At 35.3% G+C, this 25,176-nt stretch overlaps 2 protein-coding genes across 3 annotated transcripts; one reads left to right on the forward strand and one right to left on the reverse strand.

Annotated features, from left to right (window-relative positions):
• Positions 1-9,431, forward strand: LOC132307813 (F-box/LRR-repeat protein At5g63520). Of its 2 annotated transcripts, XM_059805684.1 has the most exons (10): positions 2-341; positions 464-571; positions 649-741; positions 840-962; positions 1,238-1,366; positions 1,489-1,528; positions 2,236-2,391; positions 3,247-3,428; positions 5,115-5,233; positions 8,614-9,431. In XM_059805684.1, the coding sequence occupies exons 1-10, from the start codon at positions 126-128 to the stop codon at positions 9,020-9,022; spliced, it is 1,575 nt and encodes a 524-aa protein (XP_059661667.1). In that variant the 5' UTR covers positions 2-125; the 3' UTR covers positions 9,023-9,431. The 2 variants fall into 2 exon arrangements, with proteins under 2 accessions (XP_059661668.1, XP_059661667.1); XM_059805685.1 differs by lacking the exon at positions 2,236-2,391 and having other exon boundaries at positions 1-341.
• Positions 9,432-17,467: 8,036 nt separating this feature from the next.
• Positions 17,468-24,852, reverse strand: LOC132307814 (gamma carbonic anhydrase-like 2, mitochondrial). Its single transcript, XM_059805686.1, has 2 exons — positions 24,357-24,852; positions 17,468-18,149 (listed from the first exon to the last, which is right to left on the reverse strand). Exons 1-2 carry the CDS (start codon positions 24,784-24,786, stop codon positions 17,773-17,775), a joined length of 807 nt encoding a protein of 268 aa, XP_059661669.1. The 5' UTR covers positions 24,787-24,852; the 3' UTR covers positions 17,468-17,772.
• Between the last annotated feature and the right edge of the window lie 324 nt (positions 24,853-25,176).

Below are 25,176 nucleotides of genomic sequence, written 5' to 3' on the forward strand. Positions count from 1 at the left end.
TCCTACCAAACATACCCTTAGATGTGCACCGCTCTCTCTCTCTATCTTCCCGTCCATCTGTCCCGAAAGACATCATTGGGTTCGGCTGTGAATTGAAAGAGTAGGAAGAGAAGGTAGCAGCAGAAATGCCGAGACACAGGGAGAAACAGAAAGAGAGACACGGAGGAAGGAGTGGTATCGATCTAATAGGTGAAGACCTTCTTCAAACCGTACTCTCCAGACTCCCAGCTTTATCCTTCGCATCCGCTGCGTGCGTTAGCCGCTCCTGGAACACCGTCTGCAAACGTATCCTCTCTCGCCCCAAGCTCTCCTCTGCTCTATCTCTCAATCCTTCACTACAGGTGATAATATCCCTAACTGTACCAATTTCCAAAAGCCCTAACTCTATCCGTTTGGTTCCCCAGAAAATTGAAGCGGAAATTATATATATTTTTTAAAAATCATGATTTTTTGTTCATTGTAGGTTGCAGTGAAAGAGGTTGTTGATAAGGTTCTATCTCAGCCCATCCGACCTCATTTTGCGATTGCCTGTGTTGGCCCCTCCTTTAACTTGCGGCTCACTCACAACCTTGTATGACATCTCTATATTTATATACATGTATATATTTGCTTTACGAATTCATTACTTGATACAGAGCTATAATGCAGATTACAAAAAAATTGGGCTTCATAGCTCCAGTTATTACATGTGAGTTCAATGGAATTATGGGAAGAGAAGCACTTACTAACGAATTCAAAGAGGTTTACTGTCTATTTCTTTTGTTTAATTTATATGTTACTGCATACATGTAAATATAAATTAGGTGTTCTTATGTATTCCTTCTCAAAAAATTGTTCAGATTCAATGGGGTATTACTGATGATGAGGATAATGATGTTCCAGATGCTCATGGGATCATATTGACCATTGGATTTTTACCTGGATTAAAAGTTGATGTTATCCCACTAGTACGATCTATTGAGGTAAAACTACTGCATTAAACAACAAAAGGCTGTTTTTAATTACATAAAATTGGATTCTTAATTTAAATTTTCTTCCAGTAATATAAATAATTCTCTTTTTTCTACTGGGCAATTACTTTGTGGATTTGGCATCTTTGGAATATGTATTTTCCAATGTTAATGGTATTTAAAGCGTAATTTTCAATGGCAGAAATATGTGTATTTTTTTATTTTTAGTTCTTTGTATGTTTTTTGTGCATGAAAGAGATTAACTTGGAATTACTCACTAATATCAGGAACCTCAAGTGGCCCTGGTTGACAAATTGGGGATGGAGGGCCTGATTGACAAATGGGTGATGGATATTAGGGAATACACAGCCTCTGTTTCAGGTGGCACATCGCCTGCTGGAATCATTATGTTTGGAGTACGTTAATATCATTTTTTTTTAAACTTACTTATTTCCATTCAAAAATAAGACCTTCCTACTATTTTAGTAGATTTCATTATTTGTTGCAGTTCTAACATATTATGACAAATATATTTTAGGGCTTGAGAATTGACATGAAAACTATCCTTGATAAGATGGGTGAGTGTTGTTTCAAATTCATACAAACATGCACTTGTATTTACATTCCTCAACATTTGCATGCACTTTTTAATTTATATCCTTTTTTGGAAAGAGATTCTAAGTTGTGGTAGCAACTAAACAATAGTTGGACCTACTCTTATATGGTTCATGGAACTGTAGATGAAATGAACAATTCAAGTAAAGGGTCTTCTTCTACAATAGAAGTGGTTTATTGTTGTAGTACATGTGACAATACATGAGCAGTGCTTGGGAACAGTGTTTTCTAGTTTCTATTATTCTTTAAACACTTGAATCCACGAGAGAAACTCTCGAATTTTCTGATATTGATAAAAGTAATTACTGATCCCTGAATATTTATAGGCCTAAGCAAATCCTAAATTATTTAGGAAATTAAATCAATGGAAAACTTTCCTAAAACAGACACCAAACTATTAGGAAATTAAAACAACTAAAGTTTCCTAAAACAGAAAATAGAAACTAGAAAACACGGTTCCCGGGCACTACTCATGTACTGTCAGATATACTACATTATTTATAATGTTTATTATTTTGATTCTTTTTAGTGGCTCTTTTAAAATTGTTCTATCGAATTTTTGAGCAGCACTATGTATTTAAGCAACTCACAACTTCATCCTATAAATCAATTATCTAGGCTCATATTTTATTTCATGGTTGGTTATGCTGATTGATTTTGTGTTTTTCAGATTATGCCATGTCTAGGGAGACTTTCATTGTGGGTGGTGAGAGTAATAAATTCCTTTATAGAAGAAATGGTGATTCTAGTAACGCCAATAGGAGGCAAAAAGACAATGTTGTTGCTGTTGCCCTTCTACTTGCGACGGATAGAAACAAGCCTCTTGGTACTTCTTTTCAGATGTCAAAACTGAAATATATTTTCCATCGCAATTGTTGCCATCATCTTGCCAATTTATATCTATTTTCATTTATAAATATAATTTAAATAAAGATAATGAAGATAATTATCACCTTTTCTATCTTATTGCATTGTGCCACTCGGAAATGATTTCATTTAGACTATTCCTAGAGAAAGAGCACTGAGTTGGTTGGGTTTGCGCCTCTGAAGTAGGTGAATTTTAATTTCGATGTTCTAAGATACATTTGCCCAAATTGAAGATTGTGCCTGAAGTTTCATACTCATTTTCTTCATTCTTTTTTTTAATTATTATTATTATTTATTTTATTTTATTTTATTTTTTTTCGTTTTCTTTGCTCCATCAATCCATCATAGAGAAGGCCAAAACTTGAATGAGGTAAAAAAAATTCTTAGAAAGTTCGCTTCTTGTAAGTCAGATATTTCCTAGTTCCTAATGTTGAAATCCCTAGTTCTTGATGTTGACAACTAATTTGAATGTTTTCCTTGCAATTTTTGTTGATCTCTTGCAAAATGTTTTATAGCTGTTTAATTATTATTATTTTTGAAAAAGACATGCTTGGAAGCAACCCTTATGCATTCTGCTCTGTTTGCTATGTGTTGCTTTAATGCCATCTTGTTTCTTTTTATTGGCCTGCTGTTTCTGATTCACCTTAACACTACCCGTGAAGTTTTGATGTGCTATTGCTCCAATCAATTAACTTTAGCACAATTGATTTGATTGTGATACAGTGATAGGGCTTCAAATTTACTTTTCTTATTATTCATTTCTTTGTTTAAGGTTATTTGTTTGTTACCAAATATGTTTTGGTGTGGTTTTCAGGTATAGGGGACACTCAATTCCGTGTTGCATTTTCACCTGGTATATCACCAATAGGTCCCATGCACAAGGCAGTTTCTGTTAGAGAAAAACGTAGTGACTGTTCTACATGGCTCACTGCTAGAAGAGAAGGACTCCATGATGTTCTTGATGGTCAAACTATGCTAAATGACATCAATGACGAAGTATGCTAGTATTTTCCTTAAGTGAACTTGTAGAAGATTTGTTATAATTTCTCACAGTGATTCCTTTCGTACAAAATTCAAGTTTCAGCTGCTATTTTATTTTCTTTTCTTTTGTGGATATGTTAAATGGACTTGAACGGATGATCTAATTAATGCTTCAAATGGGCTGTAATAATCCGATAATTTAATAGCTAAAGAGTTCTCCTTGAGTAAGTTTTTGCCTTGGTAGATCAGCTTATTGTCTTATGGATAATCATTAATACATTTCATTGAACACCGGGAGATTCAGGAGAATAATGTGCTTATTAGTTATTCCATGATTAGTAGTTCTGTAGTTTGCTAATCTTTCACATCTTGCATGATTTTAGCATAAGTGAATGCCTATCTTGTATGGTTTTCTTTTGAAGACCACAGTAAAGTTAGTTAAAATATGGAAAGTTCACTCGCCTGATTCAATGCTCCCATTTCTTATCATCTTCTTCAGGTGTGTTCCTAATCACAATTTCTCCTCAGGGTCTTCTTCCTCTCCCCTTCTGTTTAGAGTATTTTGCTGTGTCTGTGAATTGAATACCCATATTGATATTATATAAGTGTGATTATATTTGGGTGTGAGAAGTTGACTCTGAATGTTGGTTAATTGTGAAGCTGGTGATGATGCTGGTTTAGGGATGAATAAGGGAGTTGTGAGTATTAGGATAACTCTAAACTACGTGGGATTACTTTTTTTTTTTAGGCTACATACATGCATACATATATTATATATGTATATATATTATATTATTATATTACGGCTGTTAGCATGTTACTGCTTAGGGGTGGACAAGTTGAATATTATATCTTTTAGAAGTACAGTGTAAAGCCTAGAAGGGTCATCCTGTATATCTTGGGACTAAATGCTGCAGCTTCTTCTGAATTGATTTATTTTTATCTTCACTTATTGTTGTTTATAACCTTGGATTTTGATGGTTGCATGTGTTCGTCTCTTTGGCTTATGGTAGTCATGAAGTTTATTTTATATTACTTAAAGCTCCATTCTTACTTTTATATTCGTTTCAAGTGTGCACACTTTTTCCTTTTCTCTAACAAATTTCAAAAGATGGAAAAAGAGATTTTAAAAAATGCACGATACATATATTTTTTAATAAAAAAAATGAGAATGGTACACGTGATACACGACTCAACTACTATAATCAGTACATAGTAGATTTTATAAGTTTGTATGAAGATGAAGTCGTATTTGTTGGGGCTCTTGACTGTAGTCCATTCTTACTTTTATATACGTTTCAAGTATGCACACTTTTTCCTTTTCTCTAACATATTTCAAAAGATGGAAAAAGAGATTTAAAAAAAAATGCACGATACATATTTTCTTTTTTATATAAAAAAAATGAGAATGCTACACATATGATACACGACTCAACAACTATAATCAGTACATAGTAGATTTTATAAGTTTGTATGAAGATGAAGTATTTGTTGGGGCTCTTGGCTGTAGTCTATGATCTGCTTTTAGTTTCTGCCATGCTTCTGAAATGAACCTTTTTTTTTTTTCTTTTTCTTTTGACCTTTTGAAAATGACCCAGTCTGTGCTTGTGTGTGGGAGCATTTATTGTCGTTTGTTCACTTTTTTTATGTTAAAATTTCTTATTATTTCTCAAGTGAGCTTTGAGCAATGACTTGTGGCAGATGGGAGATCGTATTGAGTATCCGGCTTTGTACATTGGCGTCACAGAAAGAAGAAAATGTTCAATTGGGTTGGAGAAAGCGAGCTGGGTAACATCCTTGGCATTCCATGAAGTAATGGGGTAAGTTATGAAGCTTATTATTTCTGTGCAGCCATGTTCAATCTTTTGCTAAATTGTTGCAGTGCCTTGAATAAGGGAAAGAAGTTCATGTAAAAGTTTGTTTCTTTTTTTGTTTCCCTTTTTATTTTATTTTATTTTATTGCAAGTCCTTATAAGTATTTAATATCATATTATTATTGAATAAACATAATTCTTTTGACGGGGTTACATGGGTATTATATATAGCATATAATTCTAGGCTACGCAATGGAGAATGTTCTGTGCCAATCGTCCTCTTTAGTTGAGTGGATAAAGAACAAATACAGCACTAGTATAAATTCCCAAGGTCTCAATGGTTGCCACATGGAAATTAGTCAATATGGCAACATAGCAAGTCAATTGCCTGCATGCTAGCTGTCTTCGCCTTCATTTTTTTCTTTTTCTTTTTTATTTGTTATTGTTTTAGGAGCAACTAAAATCAGTTGGAAAAATGGTAGAGGCTACATGAAATTTGCTTATGGGGCTCAAAGGGGGTTCTACAAAGTTGGGGGAACAATTGTGCGAATGGTTCTTGGTAGATCATTAGGAAATTATGGTATAATGGGTATTGTTGCACGGAAGGATGTTTTGTTTTATTTTATTTTCTAGAAGTGTTGCTACTTCAAGTGTTATCAATATTTCATTTTTATAAATCATAAGAACTGCATCACTTGTAAACAGATGATATATGAAATCCAGTGCATGAAGAGAAAATATATCCTTGTTTTAGCTATAAGTAAATAGAAGTCAAGACAGAAACATATATACCTCATCTTTTAAAGCTAATTTAGTATTAGTAAAACCAGGGGCGGAGGCATGTGGGCCAGCAGGGGGCCCCCCCAGATTTTTTGAAAACATTTACTACTATATGGCCCAACAAAACCAGTGTTGTTAAAGGCGCGCCTAGGCTCGCGCCTAGCTCGAGGCGCAGGTCTAGCACCTGTTGTCATCCCAGGCTCATTAATGTTTACTAGGTGCACGCCTCGGTTGCGCCTCGTACTGTTTGTCAGGCGCGCCTCACTGATTTTTTTAAAAAAACTATGATTATTCTATTTCTTAAGCCAAAAAGGGTACTTTTGACAACTTAATAGACAAATAAGAAAGCCCAACGTACGAGAGAAGAAACTTTTGTTCAAAAGAATAAACAAATTAGAAAGCCCAAGAGTAGTGTTAACCGAACAGAGAAAGAGTGAGAGCGTGAGACAAACGATAAAGCCCTAGTTGCAGAGATGAACAACGAAGCCGCGTTTGTTCTTTCTTCTTCTTCTCTCTTTTCTCCTCTACTTCTCACTCCTCTCTTCTCTTGTACTCCTTTCTTCTTATCTTTGTTTACATCTCTCTCTTCGTCTAGTTCTCTTCTCTGTCCGTCTTTTTTTTTTGGGGCTCAATTTTTTCTCCTTTTTTTCTTTAACACTTTCTCTCTTCTCGTCTACTTCTCTCTCTTCATCTACTTATTCTGTCTTTGCGTCTTTTTTTGTTGTTGTTGTTGTTGTTGTTGTTGTTGTTATTGTTGTTAACAGATTTATTGCTTTTTGTGCTCTGTTTTGCCATTCAAAAAAAAAAAAAAAATCTGCTTTGCCTTGCAATAAAACAAATTTTTGCTCTGTTTTATGGGTTGTTGGATGCTTGTTTGGTTAATGAATTTACTTTTTTATATTTGATATTAATTTTTAGAATATTGATATGACTTATGAGATATGAATATTTTTATGGTAATTTAAAGTTTCAATTGTGCACCTTACCTCACTTAGGCGCGTGCCTCGCCGTGTGCCCCACGCCTAGGCTCCAAAGGACCTCTAGTGCCTTGGTTCACCTTGGGCCTTTAATAACACTTACAAAACTAAGTCCATACTTGGCCCCCCAAAAATTATTCATTGAGCCTTTAGCAACTTTAAACCAATACTAATATATAAAATGTTGTTAAGCCCAAATTCAATAGGAAATTAATAATATATATCATACGGAGTACATAAATATATTCACACGCACTTGAACTTTATTTTTATCTTACCAAAAAGTGAAACAATAGCGAAGGTTTCAAATTTACAAAGCTCCATCGATTTTTCATCATCTCCATGGATTCTTGTTCAATGCTATGTAGATAAAAGAGATTAAATACTATGTAAGTTTCACTCTTTCTTCTATTCCCCCCCCTTCTCTCACTCTCTCTCTCTAATTAAAAGATCGCATAAATGCTAAAATAAGGATTATATATACACCGTATATTGTATTTATTTGTCATTATGTATATGTATATGTATATGTATATGTATATATGTATTCAAATGTAAATAATGTATATATGTCAATATATAAGAGTATTGAAAATTAAAAAATTAGGGTTATGATTTTAAGTATCTTGATTGGTTTGCAATCAATGGTGTCTAATGAATGGGTTTATCCAAATTCTGTAGCTTGAATCAGTTTAGATTCGATTCGATTAATATATTTGACTAATGGGTTTGTTGCAATTTCCAAGCTTTAATTAGTTTATATTTGTCTGTTTTTTTAATTAATGGATTCATTTTAATTGATGAATTGAAATCAGAATTGTTGAGTCTATTTAATTTATGGTTTGCAATATTTCAAGCCATAATTAGTTTATATTCACATGGTTCTCTAATTTATTTTTTTCATTGTTTTCTAAAAAAATTAAAATATTTGACTAGATATAGCCAAAAAAAAAAAGGTAAACAAATTGGGTTTGGCATGCATCTAATCAGTAGTGTAACACGTTTGGCTTAAAGTTCGGCTCCCCCAACCATGGGATCCTGGCTCCGCCCAAGTAAAACAGCATGTATACTAGATCTTGGCTCCTTTATTTATTCAAAGGACTGTTTGGGTCAATGGGCTTGAATAGAAATTGATGCAGCTGCAATAAGTCTGTCTAAAGCTATGCAAAGCACAATATCCTTGATCGTATTAGACAACTGTTTTAAATTGTAAAGCTCTCAAAGCTTGAACAAACTTAGCTCCTGCTACTTTTATAGCAGTTTTTGGACCATTACCATGAAACCTGTACCAGCCATCTTTGTTATGGCTTCCACACCCCATCAAAAGATACTCTTACACTTGGTCTATAAGTGATAATGTACAATATTTGGCCATGGGTTTTAGCGTTCATTTCTCTGAAAATGTTAATGATTATATAAGTGAGATTCATTGTTGAATTTAGTACCGCACTACCGCTGCTATATAAGCTTCAATTTTTTTTTTCCTCGATATTTTTTCTTAACAAGTCTCTCTAAAACATTTCTCCTTGATCTTTTTTTGGGTATGTTTGGGTGGGTGTGCACATGGTAGCTGCTAGTCAACCACTTAATCCTTGTTTCCTTCAAATTTAATATGAAATCTTTTGACAGGGGAGATGAAGAATACCTATTTGTTAATGGCTGTGGAATCAAAACTGGCGATTCATTTCGATTCTACCAGTCAGATTCCAGCACTGCTTTCTCCTTCTGTAGCAATGTCTCAGAAAACCTCAAACTTTTGAAGCAAGATGGTAATAAAGAAGTATTTGGAGGCATTATCTTCTCTTGTTGTGGCCGTGGTAATTCTTTCTTCAGGCGCTCTTATGTTGATAGCTTCCCATTTCTGGAGAATTTTCCTGGGATTCCACTGGGAGGAGCTTTTTGTGGTGGGGAAATTGGACGTGGCTCTTTAAGCTTGTACAGTCAAGAAGCTCAGCAGAGCAGTGTTCGTTGTTGTCTGCATGTCTATAGCACTGTTTACCTAGCGATGTCATACACTCCTGTACTACCAGAATGTTAGATTATGAAATTTTCTTTTAGTACTTTTTGGAAATGAAGTCTCCCCATCTTGAACTGAGTTCCTCGTGTTACCTTTCTGTTTTTGGTTGTTGTTTGGGACTTGGAGTTGCTGGTGATTCTTGGCGACTTTTGTTCAGAGTTTCAAGTTTAATCGGTGTAACAACCCAATTTGTGTCTTTCCGATTCGCACCCTCAAATTGTAACTCACAAGCCATAACCATTTGTGAGTTACCGTATCTGAAGTGTGGACATGGGAGAGACACAAAATGGTAACTCTAGGTAAAAGAGTCTGACATGTATTGTTAGATATTGGATCAAGCAAAACAACATTCGATGCTCAAACACACACACACAGTCCCGTTGTGTCTATTTTTGCAAGTTAGTGAAAATTGATTGCAGTTTATCCTTAATGAACCTTTATTATTTTTTGTTTTTAGTTGCGAAATGAATGATGATGGTCGATGGATCAAGGTGGTTAGAGATTGATTCCGGATATGGCCAAAGGGCTCGATGGATCTGGGATGAGGAGGATTCGCACTCCTTGATTTTTCATTCATTCTTGATGGACCTTTCTCATTAAAGAATTGCAAAGAGACAAAAAAAAAAAAAAAAAAAAAAAAAAAAACCAGTGGCTTTCAATCCCCAGTTTTGAACCTTGAAATCTGAATGAAAGTCTTTATCAGTGCCGTTGTCATATCATTTGGAGGCTAAATTTGAGGTGTCATATCACATGGAGACTAAATTTCAACTAAAAAGTCCGAAGGGTGGGTGGTTGCGAGAGTTTTCACGTCATTAAAAAAAAAAAAAAATCAATATTGCTAAATTTGTAATTTTCAATCTCTACAATGCAAATCCAAATCCTAGTCCTTGTCCATCTAAACCATAAATTTAATAGGAAATTTCTTACCATATGCTGTATCTTGGAGCTTGCACACCTTCCTTCCATGAAGAGATAAATTGTGGATGAGAAGAATTAAAAATATACATGTAATTATTTATTTATTTAGTTAATACACACGAAGAAAAAAAGTGAGGACGTGAAAGATAAAAAAGTTGTGGGAGCGCGCATCTGTATAATTACTCAAATTATGGTCAAAAGTAATTATTAAAATCTTCAGACAGGTCTCGTCTTTTATGCGGTTTATAGAAAATGGTAACTTTTACTACTGTGTAATGATGTGAAATTTCACCAATTTAAAATTATTACTGATAGTGATAAATTAATTTCATCCACTCAAACGATCGAACCACGTAAAATATCATCCAGAGGATCATTGTTACTTGCTTGCTGTGCACTCTTATGGACGACACTTTTCTCATCGCTCGACTTTTCACAACCCTCCCGCCAATTATCACACAAAAAAAATAATTTGTAACTCTAACAAACAACACACCCACACGCCCAGTCAAACAAACTAGTACAAATCAATCACCACCAAAACCGTCAGATTTATCATATTACACACCACAACTTTAACAATAAGCTAGCAGCTACACAAGTAAGGTTTACATGTTTTTTTTAAGTTAAAGGGTAAGCTTCATTGAAGAAAGGAAAGAATGTACAAGGATCCCCATCTGTGAGGGAGAAAAAGACAACAATACAAATCCACAACCAACCTAAGCAGTAGCGTAAACAAACCAACCTAAGCAGCAGCAAGAACAAACTGCTCTAAATATCAACAATAGGCCATGAACAAACTGCTCAGAAGAGCAACCATAAGGCAAAATGACAACATTAACCATGCGAATGCGATATGGATTACTCTGAAAGGAGCCATGAGTGATATTTCTAATGTTGTTTTTACCTGCAAGGAGCCATGAGTGATATTTCTAATGTTGTTTTTACCTGCATGTCGTAACCATATTTGTTTTTTATTGTCTCTAAAAACGTTAAATATGATAATTTAGGTTTTCAAATACAGATACAAAACAGTAGACCAAGTAAGAAGCTAGAATTCTACATGAACAAAAAATCAATGAAACAAGTAACACATTCCAATCTCTTTATTGCTACAAATTATATTAGAGATGTAATTTCCGTTTGTTTGAGTATAAAATTTTTTGGTGTTTGGTTGTCGTAAAATATTTACGAAAAAAAATATATATTAAAACTTAACAAAAATAACTTATGATCAATTTTTGGCAAGCTATTTTACATTCTCCATCCAATGGATTCGACTAACATTTGTCAAATATCAAAAAATAAAAAAATATATATATATTTTACCTGAAAAAAAAAAAAAAAAAGGAAAATATTTTTATCGAAACAAACCAGACTTTTTTTTTTTCCTAAATAAACAAACGAGACTTAGTGTACTATTACTTTACGTTTATATATAAAAACTATTAATCCATGTAAAAATTGGAGAGCATATATCTTAAATAAAAAATCTATAATAGAGCTCAAATTTAAAAAAATTCGTTATTTACACAAAAATAAATACCATAAATAAAAAGATCGTGAGCTTTTTTTTTTTCCCTCAAAAAATGGGCCTTAGACAACTGCCCAAGTCACCCGAGGTTTCAGCCTGCTCTATTGTTTTTTTTTTGGTCATGTTTTAAGGGGCAATGAGCCACTAGATGATTAGACAAAGCAACCAAAATGACTAGGCTAACATGCTTAAAGAAGAACATGGATAAAGAAGAACATGAATATGATGAAATGATCACATGCATTACAGTGATTAAGAACAACAAGATGATGAAATTATGCAAATGATACTGTAATTAATGGTGGTTCGTAGTGTTTTATGTAGGTTAGATCATTAGTTGTTTAACACTAATACATTCTATGCTATAAATTCTATTAGCATAAGACACTTGTGATCATGATTGATGATGTAAATGATATGATAATGGTAGTCGGTATTGTTTTATGTACATTAGATCATGGTAAAGGGCATGAAGGAAAGAAAGTCCTTGTTTCCGGGCATTATCTTTATGGTAGAGCACTAGGTATGTGATGTAGGTGCACTCAACACAATTAAATAGTGTTTTAACATCATAAAATTCGTTTTGATCGCGTTAAACACATAACTATACGCTATAGTAGAGAACCCGCTAAAACAAAGGATCCAGATGCATGTAAGGTGTTGATGAATTTGATGTTAACATATACACGGAAATTGTAGCCATAGTTGTCGATGGAAACAAGGATGTTGGATCGTTTGACCAAATCGGGCAGGCTATTTTTATTTTTATTTTTGGGACATGGGTTTTTTAATTCGAGAACCCTCAATCATTTGCTCCCGGAGATGCTCCGAGGCTATCAAATAGATAAACAATTGAGATCAGTCCTTTTCGGGAAAAAAAAAAATTAAAGTCGGTCCACTTGAATATAATTCAATGGTCTAGTTGGAGCATGCATAATAATTCTATGGTATTCGTTAATATATTCCATCACACAGACTGCATCAATAATTTTGGGATTAATTTATGATCTTACATATATGATGAAATGTAAGAAAAAATATCAACAATGATACCAGTATAACAGGAGTGATTGCATATATAGGACAATTATTAATTTCACCTTCATTAATAATCACCATTAAATTATATAACATGAAACCCTAAAACCGGGTAACTCCATTAGATCACTACATGACATTTTTTGCTGACTTTTTAGTTCAAAACACAGGAGAAGAAAACACAGTAAAATGGAGTTTTATGATCAAATCAAGGGATAGTCACAAAGGAAAATGATATTGGCACGGCTCAATCAAATTAAAAAACCCAATTAATTGTTGGGAGATTTCATTTGATTGAACTGTGCCAATATCATATATCACTTCCTCGGCAATTACTACATGCACCACAAGAAAATTATACACACATATATATAAATATATACTGCTAATATATATACACACATATATACTTCTTTAGTTAGATTAAGAACTCTTACCTGCGCAAAAGAAATTAAGAGAACTCTTGCACTTTCAAACTTGTTTGTCTCATGATCACGACCAACTGAAGCAGAGTTTATATACAAGAGAAAAGAAGAAGTGGAGTAATAGAGAGATTAACAAGAAAGAGCAATGGTTGAGAGATCTATATATATACATATAAGTCTTTGCTTCATCATTTGTAAGAATGGAATACACTTTATATAAAACACTTTTCACACAGACACAGTGGTTGATGACAATTACAAAAATTGCAGAAAATGGTCCCTTTCTCCACAGTAACTTCAAATAATGCCTCCAGGAATCTACTACCAATTAGTCAGACTAACATTACTCATCATATTATCATCATTATGTCATCATTGTTGGCCTAAAACTTGGAAAAATAAAAAAGTTAACCTAAGAGCAAGAGGGGCGACATGCTTGAAGGATATCGTATACTGCTTTTACAAATTGTAGAGTATTGTGTATAAACATTTTATGTCTTATCAATTATGTCGTATACAAATATAAATATATTATCTTTCAAAATATATATATTTTATGTCTTATCAGTTATGTCGTAGTTATATTTATATCTGTATACGACATAACCGATAAGACATAAAATGTTTATACACGATACTCTACAATATATATATATATATATATAATGTTTGATATTTGCTATTCCAGATCGACCATTAAGTAAAGACTGTACAAACATATATTGCTTAGCATAATCGACATTATTAGTCGGTGTTTCACAAAGCATGAATTTCATGTCACAATTGCTGTTGTGGGTCCTATAATTAAGTGAAATATCTCACAATACATGGGGACACATTTATTCAAAAAGTTAAAGATTCTACCAATTATGTAACTAAACCACCAGTAATATCCGAATTTTAATATTTGTATTGAAATCATATATACATACTCCATTATTTATATGAGAATATACAACCGCAAAAGTTATGGGTTCAATTTTAGCTCATCAATAGAACTTTTAAAAAAAAGAAAAAAAAGAGAAAAGGGGGGAATTATTGAAGTGGCAAACCCGGCCAATAGCCAGCTCATGATGATCCACATCACTTAGTGATGTCGTGGCCTTGTAGGAATTATGTGGCATGCATAGATGCTTACAATAATAATTATTGTGGGTGAAATAATGATACTAATTCTAATAATCCATAATTAAGCCACCACTTTTTGAGTTTTGCTCATAAAATTTTCATCGAAATTTATTTATTTTTGGCTCATAAAATAGGTGACACCAATTCTTTCTCTCTCTCTCTCTATATATATATGTATATATATATTCTTTAGACCCCTATAGTTTGACAATACTTCGAGGAGAGCCTTACACATTTATAAAAATTCAGTTAGATCCCTTACTTTTTCTGACACACATCAGTTTCCTCACTTATTCAACAGTTTAAGCTAGTCAAAGACACTTTTAATTTGCTGACATCCAAGTTGCCGGCGGGCTGCGACTTGGAATCCCCTACCTGAAGCAACCCGCGTCAACCTATATGGTCACTGCTACACTCCGATCACTAGGTCGTTTTTCTGGCGACATGGTCGCGTTATGGCAAAAGTGGGTCGCCATATGTTGATTATCTATAACATCGACCACCATTAGGCCGCCGTAGTATTGATGTGCTTAGCGACCCAATGATAAAGGGAGGACAACGACCATTCGTCACGGTCCATGGAGGTTACTTTTCCACTCACCCAAGACGGCAAGAATGAGATACAGTGACAACGCGAGCTCGAATTTATGCTTGAGAAAACGCAGCTTTGATCCATATATATATGATTATTGAATGGGTGAGTGATAAATTAGTGGAGCAAGCTTGACTGAGGAGGAAGAAAACAAAGCTTCCACACGTTTCAGTGCAGGTGTTGCCGACGGTGAAGAAGAAGAATAATTAAAAAATATATATATAGAAGAGAGGGTAGAAAAGACATTTCATTCCGTCTTTTAACATTGTTAGCCACTAAGAGGGGATCAGTTTTACAAATGTGAAAGCATCTCCTTCAAATATTGACAAACGTCTAAATGAATTATACCCTTTATTATTATTATTTGCGAATAGCAAGAGCATATATGTATTACTAAAAACACTACTAGATATATTTGGTGAAATGACCAGCAACCCTAGTGTGGATCGACTTCCATGATTTGCATGGGATGGTGGCTGGTGATAGGGGTGGTTGAAAAGTTGTAGCAATCATTGAAGCCTAAACAGTGTTAGACGGAAAACCAACAACTAATGTTGAAGCAAGTGGTTAATTATTTCGTACAATTATTATAAGAATCGATCAAATGGTTAATTCTTACACTACACCCATCAGATTTTAAAATTGGATATATAAGTTTTCCTCTTAATGGTTCCTTTTCTTGGATACCAAAGACAAAGAAACTAGATTCGCCAATCTCCATCTCTCTCTCTCTCTCTCTCTATATATATATGTATATTAGTCAGTACGAAGATTCGTCAACTTTAGTGTTTGCTCACCATATTACCTAATTAATTGTCTCATTTGTGCCATAGAATCTATGGTTTAGAGCTTGGATTGGCATATATAGTTTGCTTTAAGAATACATACGTACTGTGTGCATAAATATTATATTATATATATGAAGTTGGATTTGGCCTTTGAGACGATATAGGTAGGGGCTCGGTCATTTGGTCCCTTCAGATCCCAAGCAGTTGCCAACTCGAGCTCTTCCACATCCACGACCGGCCCCACTTCGAAAAAATTGTCCCTCTATATTAGTTTCTCTTATGTGAAAAGATAGTGGATACATATCACATCATTGGCATATATGTTTTATGGAAGGGGTAAATCATACTCATCATCTAGTGACCTGAATAAATTATATGCATGCATGGATAATTATTTAGTGTTTATTATTTTGATCTCTTTTGAATTTAGTTGTCAAAAAGGGATTTTTGAAAGTAAAAAAATCAATAATATTCTTATATTATATTACATTTTATATAAGAGAAGGACAAAATTGTTATTTTATAAAATTTGTTTTACAAATTTGTTAGAAAATGCTAAGAATACCGTTTATCACACCTACCAAATTTGAGAGGAGATTAAAGTAATAAATGTTGGACGATTTATTTGTGTTATTTGCTCAAACTGAAGGAAGGTTAATGCAATTTATCCTTTAATAAAACGAAACATAAAACCTTTTTACCAGCATTTCTACATGTAGGTGGAGCAAATTTCTTGGGTTCATAGGGCCACGTTCACACAAATATCTACTCTTTATGTGACCGCTTTTATAAGTTTGAAAACCCTCACCAATTCTTTGAACTGGGCTTATAATTAAAAATAACTGTATTGAATTTAAATATCAGATTTTTTATTTTATTTATACAAACATGCTCACACAATCACTCATCCTTGTGATGACTTGAATTCCTAACCTTTTGTTTTCACAAGCCAGACAGAAAGTGGCAATAGATTTTGATAAATCACAGACTTTGACACCCACTTAAGGAATAGATAACATTTTAAAGTATTTGAAGTATACTACAATTATTTCTTTTTCTTATTCTCTATTACTTTTTCTGACCTGTTCTTTTTAACCATTTACTATATTAATACTCGTACGTACACACACACACACACATATATAGCAGATATAAAATAGCCTCCCAATTATTCGCCTTAGGTCTTCACTTGTACTATCTAAGTGGATCCTAGTGATTCACGGTACAAGCCCTTGTAATTTTCAATCATCCAATTAAAAGAAGTTGACCACTCGAACCCCGCCGGCTGCATTTCGCGATGGTGAGGAAATAGTACTTTGACCATATTGAATCAGTTCCACGTCAATACATTAATGTGTGTGATTTGTTCTTTAATTATATCAATTATAGTCTAAAAAATAGGGTTAAAATATTTCAAATCACAACCATATATATGTGGGTCCCACCATATGATAGGGTTCACATAAACCATTACGCATAGTCACTCATTGGTTATGATCATTTAAAAAATTATAATATTACAACCTAACAATCTTTAAATAGTGAATACTTGTGATGATCGTTACCTTATTTTTTTTCCTTCATTTTAAAAAAAATGGGGCAATGTAAAGTTAAGAAGGCAAGCATGGAACGCTGGCGTGGCCAACCATAGACAAGGGCACTTATATATTCATTATATAGTTTAGTTGAAAATAATATATACACACGTACACCTTTTTTTATTTTTTGGGAGTGGGGGTGTCTATTTTAATATTTGGGTGAACCATGCACTGTGGAACATTAGTTAATTTAATTTGACCAAACAAATCTCTCATCTTTTCAATTGGTAGCTTAGATTCGTATATTCGCACTAAAAAGAAGGAAACAATCGGAAAATATATATTATTTTTTTCTGAAGTTTCTAGTTTTGAAGTGATATACATTTGATACAAGCGGGAAATATTACTCTCAACTACATACTTCCAGCCCAGATAGGCATAAAATAATATTGATAAATAAAAAAGCACCACTGGGGCATTGGCAACATCTGCAATGTCATCTCCATTTCGCACAAAGACAACCAAACATTTATTCCTGTTGTTTGTGTTCAGCAAATAAATTTCAATTACACCCACTCAAAAGTTGTATCTACATTCTAAGAGGAGAAGAATGTAGCACCAAAAGTCCGAAAAGAACATTATCAAAAAGAAAGAAGGAAAGAAATAAAATAGTTTCTAACTTGGATAGGAATCACACTGCAAGACCCCCCTTCAGCCAACATTACAAAACCCGAAAACAATAAACTCAAACTTGTTTCCTTTCAATGAGAATTCCGAGTGACTGATACACAGAAACATGAAACCCAATTTTCATATAGAAATCCCCAAGGACTTCTTCATTTTCTCGACCTCCAAATATACTGTTGAGTAAGGGAGGAACTCTGAGAAATGACTTTTGCTCAGATCGTTAATCGCAACAGCGAGTTTAGGGATCTCTAAGGTCTCTTCATGACTCAGGGTCCTAACACACCTAGCAGGATTCCCAGCCCATAGTTCACCTGTTGGAATCCTCCTCCCTGGGGGAACCACTGACCCAGCTTCAAGGATGGAGTGGGTCTCCACCAAAGAACCTTCCATAAGGATGGAATGCTGCCCAATAATGCACTCCGGCTCAATTGTGCACGACCGCAAAAGACTGCATGCACCAACTGTCACGAATCTCTCAATGGATGTCTCTGCTGGCAGTCCTGATACAAGGAATAAGTAGCATATATAATAAATAATCTGAAGATACCTCAGCATAATTCACATATGTTTTTCCTGCTTTTTTACTATTTCGTGGGGGTGGGGGGCAGAGCAAAGAATCTCTATGTGCAACAAAAGCAATTGCATCTGCACACACGTACACTTCAGTGAGAGTTGCAATATACAATGGGATTTAGGAATCAGAAACATGATGAGTAAAACACAAGAAAGTTCTTTTATCACCGACAACGATTCACTTAAAATTTCATATTTTCAAATGTAATTTTATCACCACATTAGTGAGCAATAAAAACTCTTCCCTCGTTATCTCACATTCAAACATAGTTTTGTGCTCCCAAGTATATCAAATACATAATTTTTTCCTTACATTGGGTTCATAAAACTGTGTATCATATTTTTTTTCCTTTTCCTTTTGGCATTCAGATTCATAATTAATTGCAAAATATCACAATATTGTGTCCAGTTATCCACTAATTTTTCAAATATAAATGCAGTGATATAAAAACCAAAATTTCTTTCTAATATCCAATCTAAATTCAATTCAACTCAACTTGAAAGGCCAAATACCCATCCTAATACCCTTACTTGAGACCAGATACATGCATTCTTATTTTTGCCATTCAGCTATTCATCTTTGTTTAGAGCTAAATCTGCATTCGAGTATGAGTCAACAAGTGTTTTCTTACTATTTTGACCACATTCTTTTTAGACTTTCTGTCGTCCATTTAGTGCCTTCAACTTGAATTGATGCAGTTCTCCTAACCAGTGCAGTAACAACTTTCAATCCACACGATGATGTCATCTTTGGCACTGCACACTCCAATGGTGCTACCTCTCAGCTTTCTTGCCGATGCATCTACATCGTGTTTTTACCATTCTGGGAGTGTTTGGATAATGGGAACTGAGGGGTGGCAATGGGCATCTCATTCCCCTCCGCTGATCCCACATTTCACGCATGCTATTGGCAATGGGAATGATACTCCTTTGGGAACGTGCTACCCTCAAACAGTATCCTATTTCCACCCAGAGTGACGTATCCTCATTTCCATTCACATGGGAATCAAAGTTTAATTATAAAAATGTGTAATGGAGATACTTGTTGAGCTTAATAAGTAACAAGCAAAGTAAACGGATTCATCAATTGATAACAGCAGAGCATGGGTGGAGTATTTGGCGTGAGTTTGGATGAGAGGTAAATTGGGTGATTCTGAGTGTTTAGTGTCCGATACCTAGAGTCATATTACTTTTCTTCACGTAGTAGATTTAATTTGCTTAAACTAGGTCCAATGAATTTCTCTATTGAGGTTTTTCACGTAAATCATGTGCTCATGTGTAATTGCTGGTATTTTATATTTGCTCTCTACAGTTCAAAAAAATTATATTGCTGCATTTGAACTGTAATTGCTGAATTATAAAATTTGGTTATTGTAAGTCAAACACCAGACAAGATCTATTCATCCCCCTCTAGATCTATTTTTGGGCATAGGTGCACTCTAAGTATCAGTGTCTTGGACAACAGTCCTACTCTCCATTGGTATCAAGCATATCAATTGTAAAATTTCCACATACCCTGAATCCGGAGTCCATGCTTCATATTTAATATATCATATTATCTTGGACCTAGTAAATGGCTTCAGAAAATTCTTCAACTATTCCTTCAAATATCCCCGTAGTTCTCTCCTTCAAGAATGTCCAAAAATATACACAAAAATGAGATCATCCCATGTAGTAGAAAGGGGTAAGGCTTGGGACTTGGAAAACATCACATCCTTCTTCACTAATAATGGGTTATAAAGTAATGAAGTTATCACAATAAACCTAAGTGTCTTAGGAAAGCTTATTTCTGAAATTTTAACCCATAATTTTTATTTTTTATTTAAAAAAAAAGAAAAAAAAGAAAGATAATTCTGAGATTTGAAAAATAACAATATTTGCACTGCCAATCAATCTTGTAAACAATGCATTCCCTCACAGAAATGTTTTAGTGAGTATCAAGAGGGTCCCCCAGGTAGGAATATGAGGTCACTCACCCTACAAAACAATTTTGCTGCCATTCTGATATGTTTGGAATATTGACAACTAGAGGCTTAAATTCTGCAATGTTCACCCTCTAGCTTGACACAACCTTGGAACATCTAAATGCGCACCTACTATGATAATCCTAAAATGAATTTTTGCAGAATCACAAATAATTGATCTCATATGCATATCACACTATCACAGAAGAGTGATTGAGGAACCTCCACAACCCTAACTCCCATCCCAACCTCTTACTCGACCAAAGGTTTCCTCCAATGATTAAAACACGAGAAGGGGTGATAGGTTTTCCTTCCATATGCCTACATGTTCCTCTATAAGTTACCATCATCTCGACCATAAACTCATACATCATAATTATTAATTAGTGCAAGATATCATGATTACATAATCATAAGCCTTTTCAATATCCACCTTGCAAACAACTCTTAAAGTTTGAGCACTAGGACCTGACCGCAACACATTCTCTAAAGAAAACTTGTGAAAATAATAAAAGTACCCAGTAATTTAAGTGCATTATTCCACAGCAGGCCATAAAGGGAAATAATTAAGGAAAATAATGTTGAAAATATTAAGTAAGGCTTGATCAAAGAAAAATCATAACAAAAGGCAATATAATACTTGAAGATTAAAATATCATGGTATAACTTAAAGCGTACAAATTCCATAACAGTTTGCAATAAAGCCAAAGAGTCAAAGATGATTAACAATCTTGGGAGAGAGAAAATTCATCACCTAACAGAGTTATTTAAGTGTTAATCTGCTCTTATGACCACTAAACTTCTCTGCACATAACTGACTTCCCATGTGAAAGAAAACTATATACAGTTTTCATGTAATTATCATTTTACGATGGAACACATTTCATTGTCATTTGCCAATGCCAAATTATTATTATGTTCTAACTGATTCAAGTATGGCATTCAGCAATCTTAGTGTGCCTTTTCTATGAATATTCAACAACAACAACAAAAAATCCTAAGTTTAGACTTATCAGCCATGAAACACCAAAGAAAAAGCCACATTTAGCCATACCACAGACAATCAACAGACAAAAAAGGAAGAAAAAATTGAACAATATGATGTAAATATAAACAATTACTTCCTAACAATGATGCTTGATAGGAGAAAAATAACCCTAACTTTGACCGTCGCCCTTACTGAACTGTTTCCTTAGACTTCGTTGAAAAGAGCACAAATCATTCATTCAGTTGTGGAAGATAGAAGAGATCAGTTAGAGAAGATCAACATAATCTTCCTAATCGACATCTGCTCCGTTAATGATGAGAAAGCATATCTCAACCATCGACATGGGCTGAACCGACTTGATTCCAATCGGCAGCCATAAATAGGGCATCGAACCATAAGTCAGGTATGAGAAAAAACCCCTAAACATTCAATACAGATTTAATTCTTCTGCTATACGTAACTCAATCATCCGAGGGTCCTCGGCCGGCACGCCACCGGTGCCATTCGAGGTAACATCCTGTTGTTTTGCAGGTAAACGCCGCTGTTCCGAATCGTGAGGATTTCCGCATCAACAACTAGCATCGTCTGTGAAAAATGATTAGTTTCCTGAATAAATAGTAATTCTGACCCGATTCGACTCGGACGGCAAGACGAAGTTTTCCGATCATGAAAACCATCCTAAAGTTATCCGTTGACAACGGGTTCCCCGTTCTCATTGAAGGACGGGTCTCCACATCAAGATTCCCCCACCAAATATACGATGACAACATTCAAAGTTTGGCACATCGGCCTGGGCACCAGACCAACGTGTCTAGTGACTTCCATCTGGTGGTGCTTGGTCACCGTACTACTAAGGTCTGGTCGTCCATGACCAAATCCTATCTCCTATTTGGCGAAGCCAACTACCAAGGCCTGTTCATTGAAGATTAAGGCCTAATCATTCCTCACCTACATAAACTGGTGGGTGGTCTATACCCACCAAGGAGGCCATTACCAACGAGAGAGTTTCTACTTACCAGTGAAACCTCTACCACAAAGGAGGTCTCTAGCAACAGTGAAGTCTCACTACTCGTCTATTTGTGCAATCAGGGTGGCTTTCTACACCCAAGTATGTATCTCGAGGCCCTCACGTCCAAGAAGGTCTGATGTCTCCCAACATCCCACATTCATTATACTGGGGAAAGCAGTGAACCACATGATATCACTCATCGATCTACATATGACGACAAGGTTTTGAAGACCGACGCATCAACCTCGGTACGTCAAGCCAACCAAGTTCCTGGTCTCTCTTCCCAGCCAGTAACTGACTTCTCGGGCTACCTGGTCTTCCGAGACCAGACACAGGTCATCCAAAACCATAGCCTGTTAGGTTTCTACATACTAGGAAGGATTCTGAGTCCAATAAAGTTTCTACAATCAATTCACCGCATCCAAAGTAGTCCCATGCCCAATGAGGATTCTGATCATCGAGCACCAAGGATGGTCTATTCTACCAGGAACCAAACCTGGTCTCATGCACTTCTAGTCTGACGGGTCATAGCCACCATAGGCGCAGCCACAGTGCAGGGCGAGCATAAAGGATAAGTTCACGAAACTGAAATTTTTTTTACTCCCTTATTAAAGGGCCAATTCATAAAACCTTTAAAAAAAAGAAGAAGAAGAGCCTATTCCCTTATTAAAGGGCAAACTTATAAAGTTTGGGCAAAACATCCCTTTATTAAAGGGGCGAGTTGGGTGAAACTCGTAAAAACTAACCCTTTATTAAAAGGGCGAGCTGAGTGAAACACAAAAAAATTAAACCCTTTATTAAAAGGGCGGGCTGAATGAAGCTCGAAATCATTATTCCCCTTATCAATGGGACAAGCTGAGTGAAACTTGAATATATTACGAACCCTTTACCAAAGGAGTAAGAACAACTACTCCCCTTATTAAAGGGTCGAGATAGTAATGTTCAAATAGATCTAAACACGACTCTAAAAAAGGAAAATGGTTCCAACACCAAAAGTTAGATCAAAAAGGTATGCCCAGGGGGACAACCCTTGGGCAAGCACATTGCCTAAAGGGTACAACCTTGGTTATCAGAAACCAAGGCTTAGTCATCCGGGACCAAAGCCTTGACAACCAAGACTAAGGCTTGATTGTCCAAAGTCTACAAAGGCTCGGTCATCCAAGACCAATGCCTGGTCATCAGAGACCAAGACAAAGGCCTAACCTACAAAGGTCTCGTCACCCAAGTTTAATGCCTAGTTTGCAGACCAAGACCAAGGCCTAACCTACAAAGGTCTCGTCACCCAAGTTTAATGCCTAGTTGCCAATGCATGCAAATGGGCTGGTTATCCGAGATCAAGGCATGATCACTGGAAAAAAAAAAAAAAAAAAAAACTAAACTCTGGAATAGTGCCGAGGGTGTAAAAAAATTCCCACCTTAGGAACAGTACCTGAAAGTACGCTCACCTTGGGAATAGTGCTCGGGATATAAATAAAAATAAAAAAAAGAGAGAAAAATATATATATATATTTCCTAGTCCGCTCCAAACCAGGAAATAGGGGGCAACTCATAGGGGAAAAATAACCCTAACTTTAATTGTCGCCCTTACTGTTTCGACTTTGTTGAAAAGATGGCAAATCATGCATTCAATTGTGGAAGATAAGGCCTAGGGGAGATCAATTAGAGAAGATCAACATAATCTTCCTAATCGACATCTGCTCAACCAACTCCGTTAATGATGAGAATGCAGATCTCAACCAACTCCGTTAATAATGAGAATGCAGATCTCAACCATTAAATACAGATTTAATTCTTCTACTATATGATTACAAGTACTAATTTGATCGTCGGAGGGTCCTCAACCATCATCCCACCGGTGCCATTCGAGGTCACGTCCTGCTGTTTTGCAAGTAAACACCGCCGTTCCAAGTCGCTAGGATTTCGGCATCAACAATGCTAATAAAATAATTCAAAACAAAATATCCAGAATCAGAAAATTATACTCATTTAAACTACATTGATATTACTGGGACTGAATTTTACTGTTTAATTTCCGTCGAGATATGTTTTTGTTTTCTACGGTTGCAAAATATAAAAAACCTGAAATGAATTCAAGGTAAGAACTTCTCCTTTCATACATTGAGCAATTAATCAAAAACCCTAAGAATCAGAGTGAATATAAAGGAATCTGAACCTGTTGGAGTAGACCAAGCAGCGTGAACGACACACCTCTCCTGGACATTGGAGCAGAAACCGATCGTAATCTTGTTGAGATCGCCCCGAAGGACCGCCCCATTCCAGACGGAGGCTCCGTCGCAGACGGTGACCTGTCCGGCGAGGACGACGTTGGGGGCGACGTAAGCGTCGACGGCGATCTTGGGCAGCCACTGACCCAGAGGGATGATCTTTCTCTGTCCCCTGTAGTCCCATTTCACTCGATTGGGCGAATCTGCGATCTTGGCGGCTTCGGTGCCGAGTGTGCGGCGAAGTAAGAGGTGGTGAGTGGGGAGAGTGGAGGTTAGGGCTTTCCTGGACAATCGAGCTAGAGTCGCCATTTCTGATGGATTAATCCTCAGAGATCGAGAGAGTGACACTGAACCGGTGAGGAAGATTACGATTACCATGAATAAGTGGTAATTCTACGCCACGTGGCATGCTGGACTGTCCCTTTGCAGGTAATTTTCTCAACAAAAATACGGCTTGGATGGTCCGAGCAACTGAAGTTACTAAACATGCTCTACGTAGTATTATGTATATTCATTACTTTCCTGTCTATCATTCATTCATTTCATTTTATTTATTTATTTTTATTATTTTTTTTAAATCTCGCTTTGGTTAAAGAGTTACTTGGTGGGGAAAAAAAACTAAAAGGTTGCATTGTCTGACCAACCACATATCAAAATGCAAGTAAATGTTTTATTTTTATTTATACATTAGGATCACATAATCTGAGAGAGTATAAAATAATCCGTAAAGTAAAAAAACACCATTAATGATTTATGTAATGTTATACT

Source organism: Cornus florida, unplaced genomic scaffold (assembly GCF_030987335.1).
Source record: "Cornus florida cultivar Cherokee Brave unplaced genomic scaffold, ASM3098733v1 CherokeeBrave_3.0.0_Hap2_Chr05, whole genome shotgun sequence".
Classification (NCBI taxonomy): domain Eukaryota; kingdom Viridiplantae; phylum Streptophyta; class Magnoliopsida; order Cornales; family Cornaceae; genus Cornus; species Cornus florida.

Excerpts from the sequence above, each read along its gene's own strand:
- LOC132307814 (XM_059805686.1), bottom strand. The coding sequence starts at position 24,786 with ATGGTAATCGTAATCTTCCTCACCGGTTCAGTGTCACTCTCTCGATCT. Across the intron at positions 18,150-24,356 it reads TGCTTGGTCTACTCCAACAG|GACTGCCAGCAGAGACATCC; the intron begins GTTCAGATTCCT and ends TCCTTGTATCAG.
- LOC132307813 (XM_059805684.1), top strand. The coding sequence starts at position 126 with ATGCCGAGACACAGGGAGAAACAGAAAGAGAGACACGGAGGAAGGAGT. Across the intron at positions 963-1,237 it reads CACTAGTACGATCTATTGAG|GAACCTCAAGTGGCCCTGGT; the intron begins GTAAAACTACTG and ends CACTAATATCAG. Across the intron at positions 3,429-5,114 it reads TAAATGACATCAATGACGAA|ATGGGAGATCGTATTGAGTA; the intron begins GTATGCTAGTAT and ends GACTTGTGGCAG.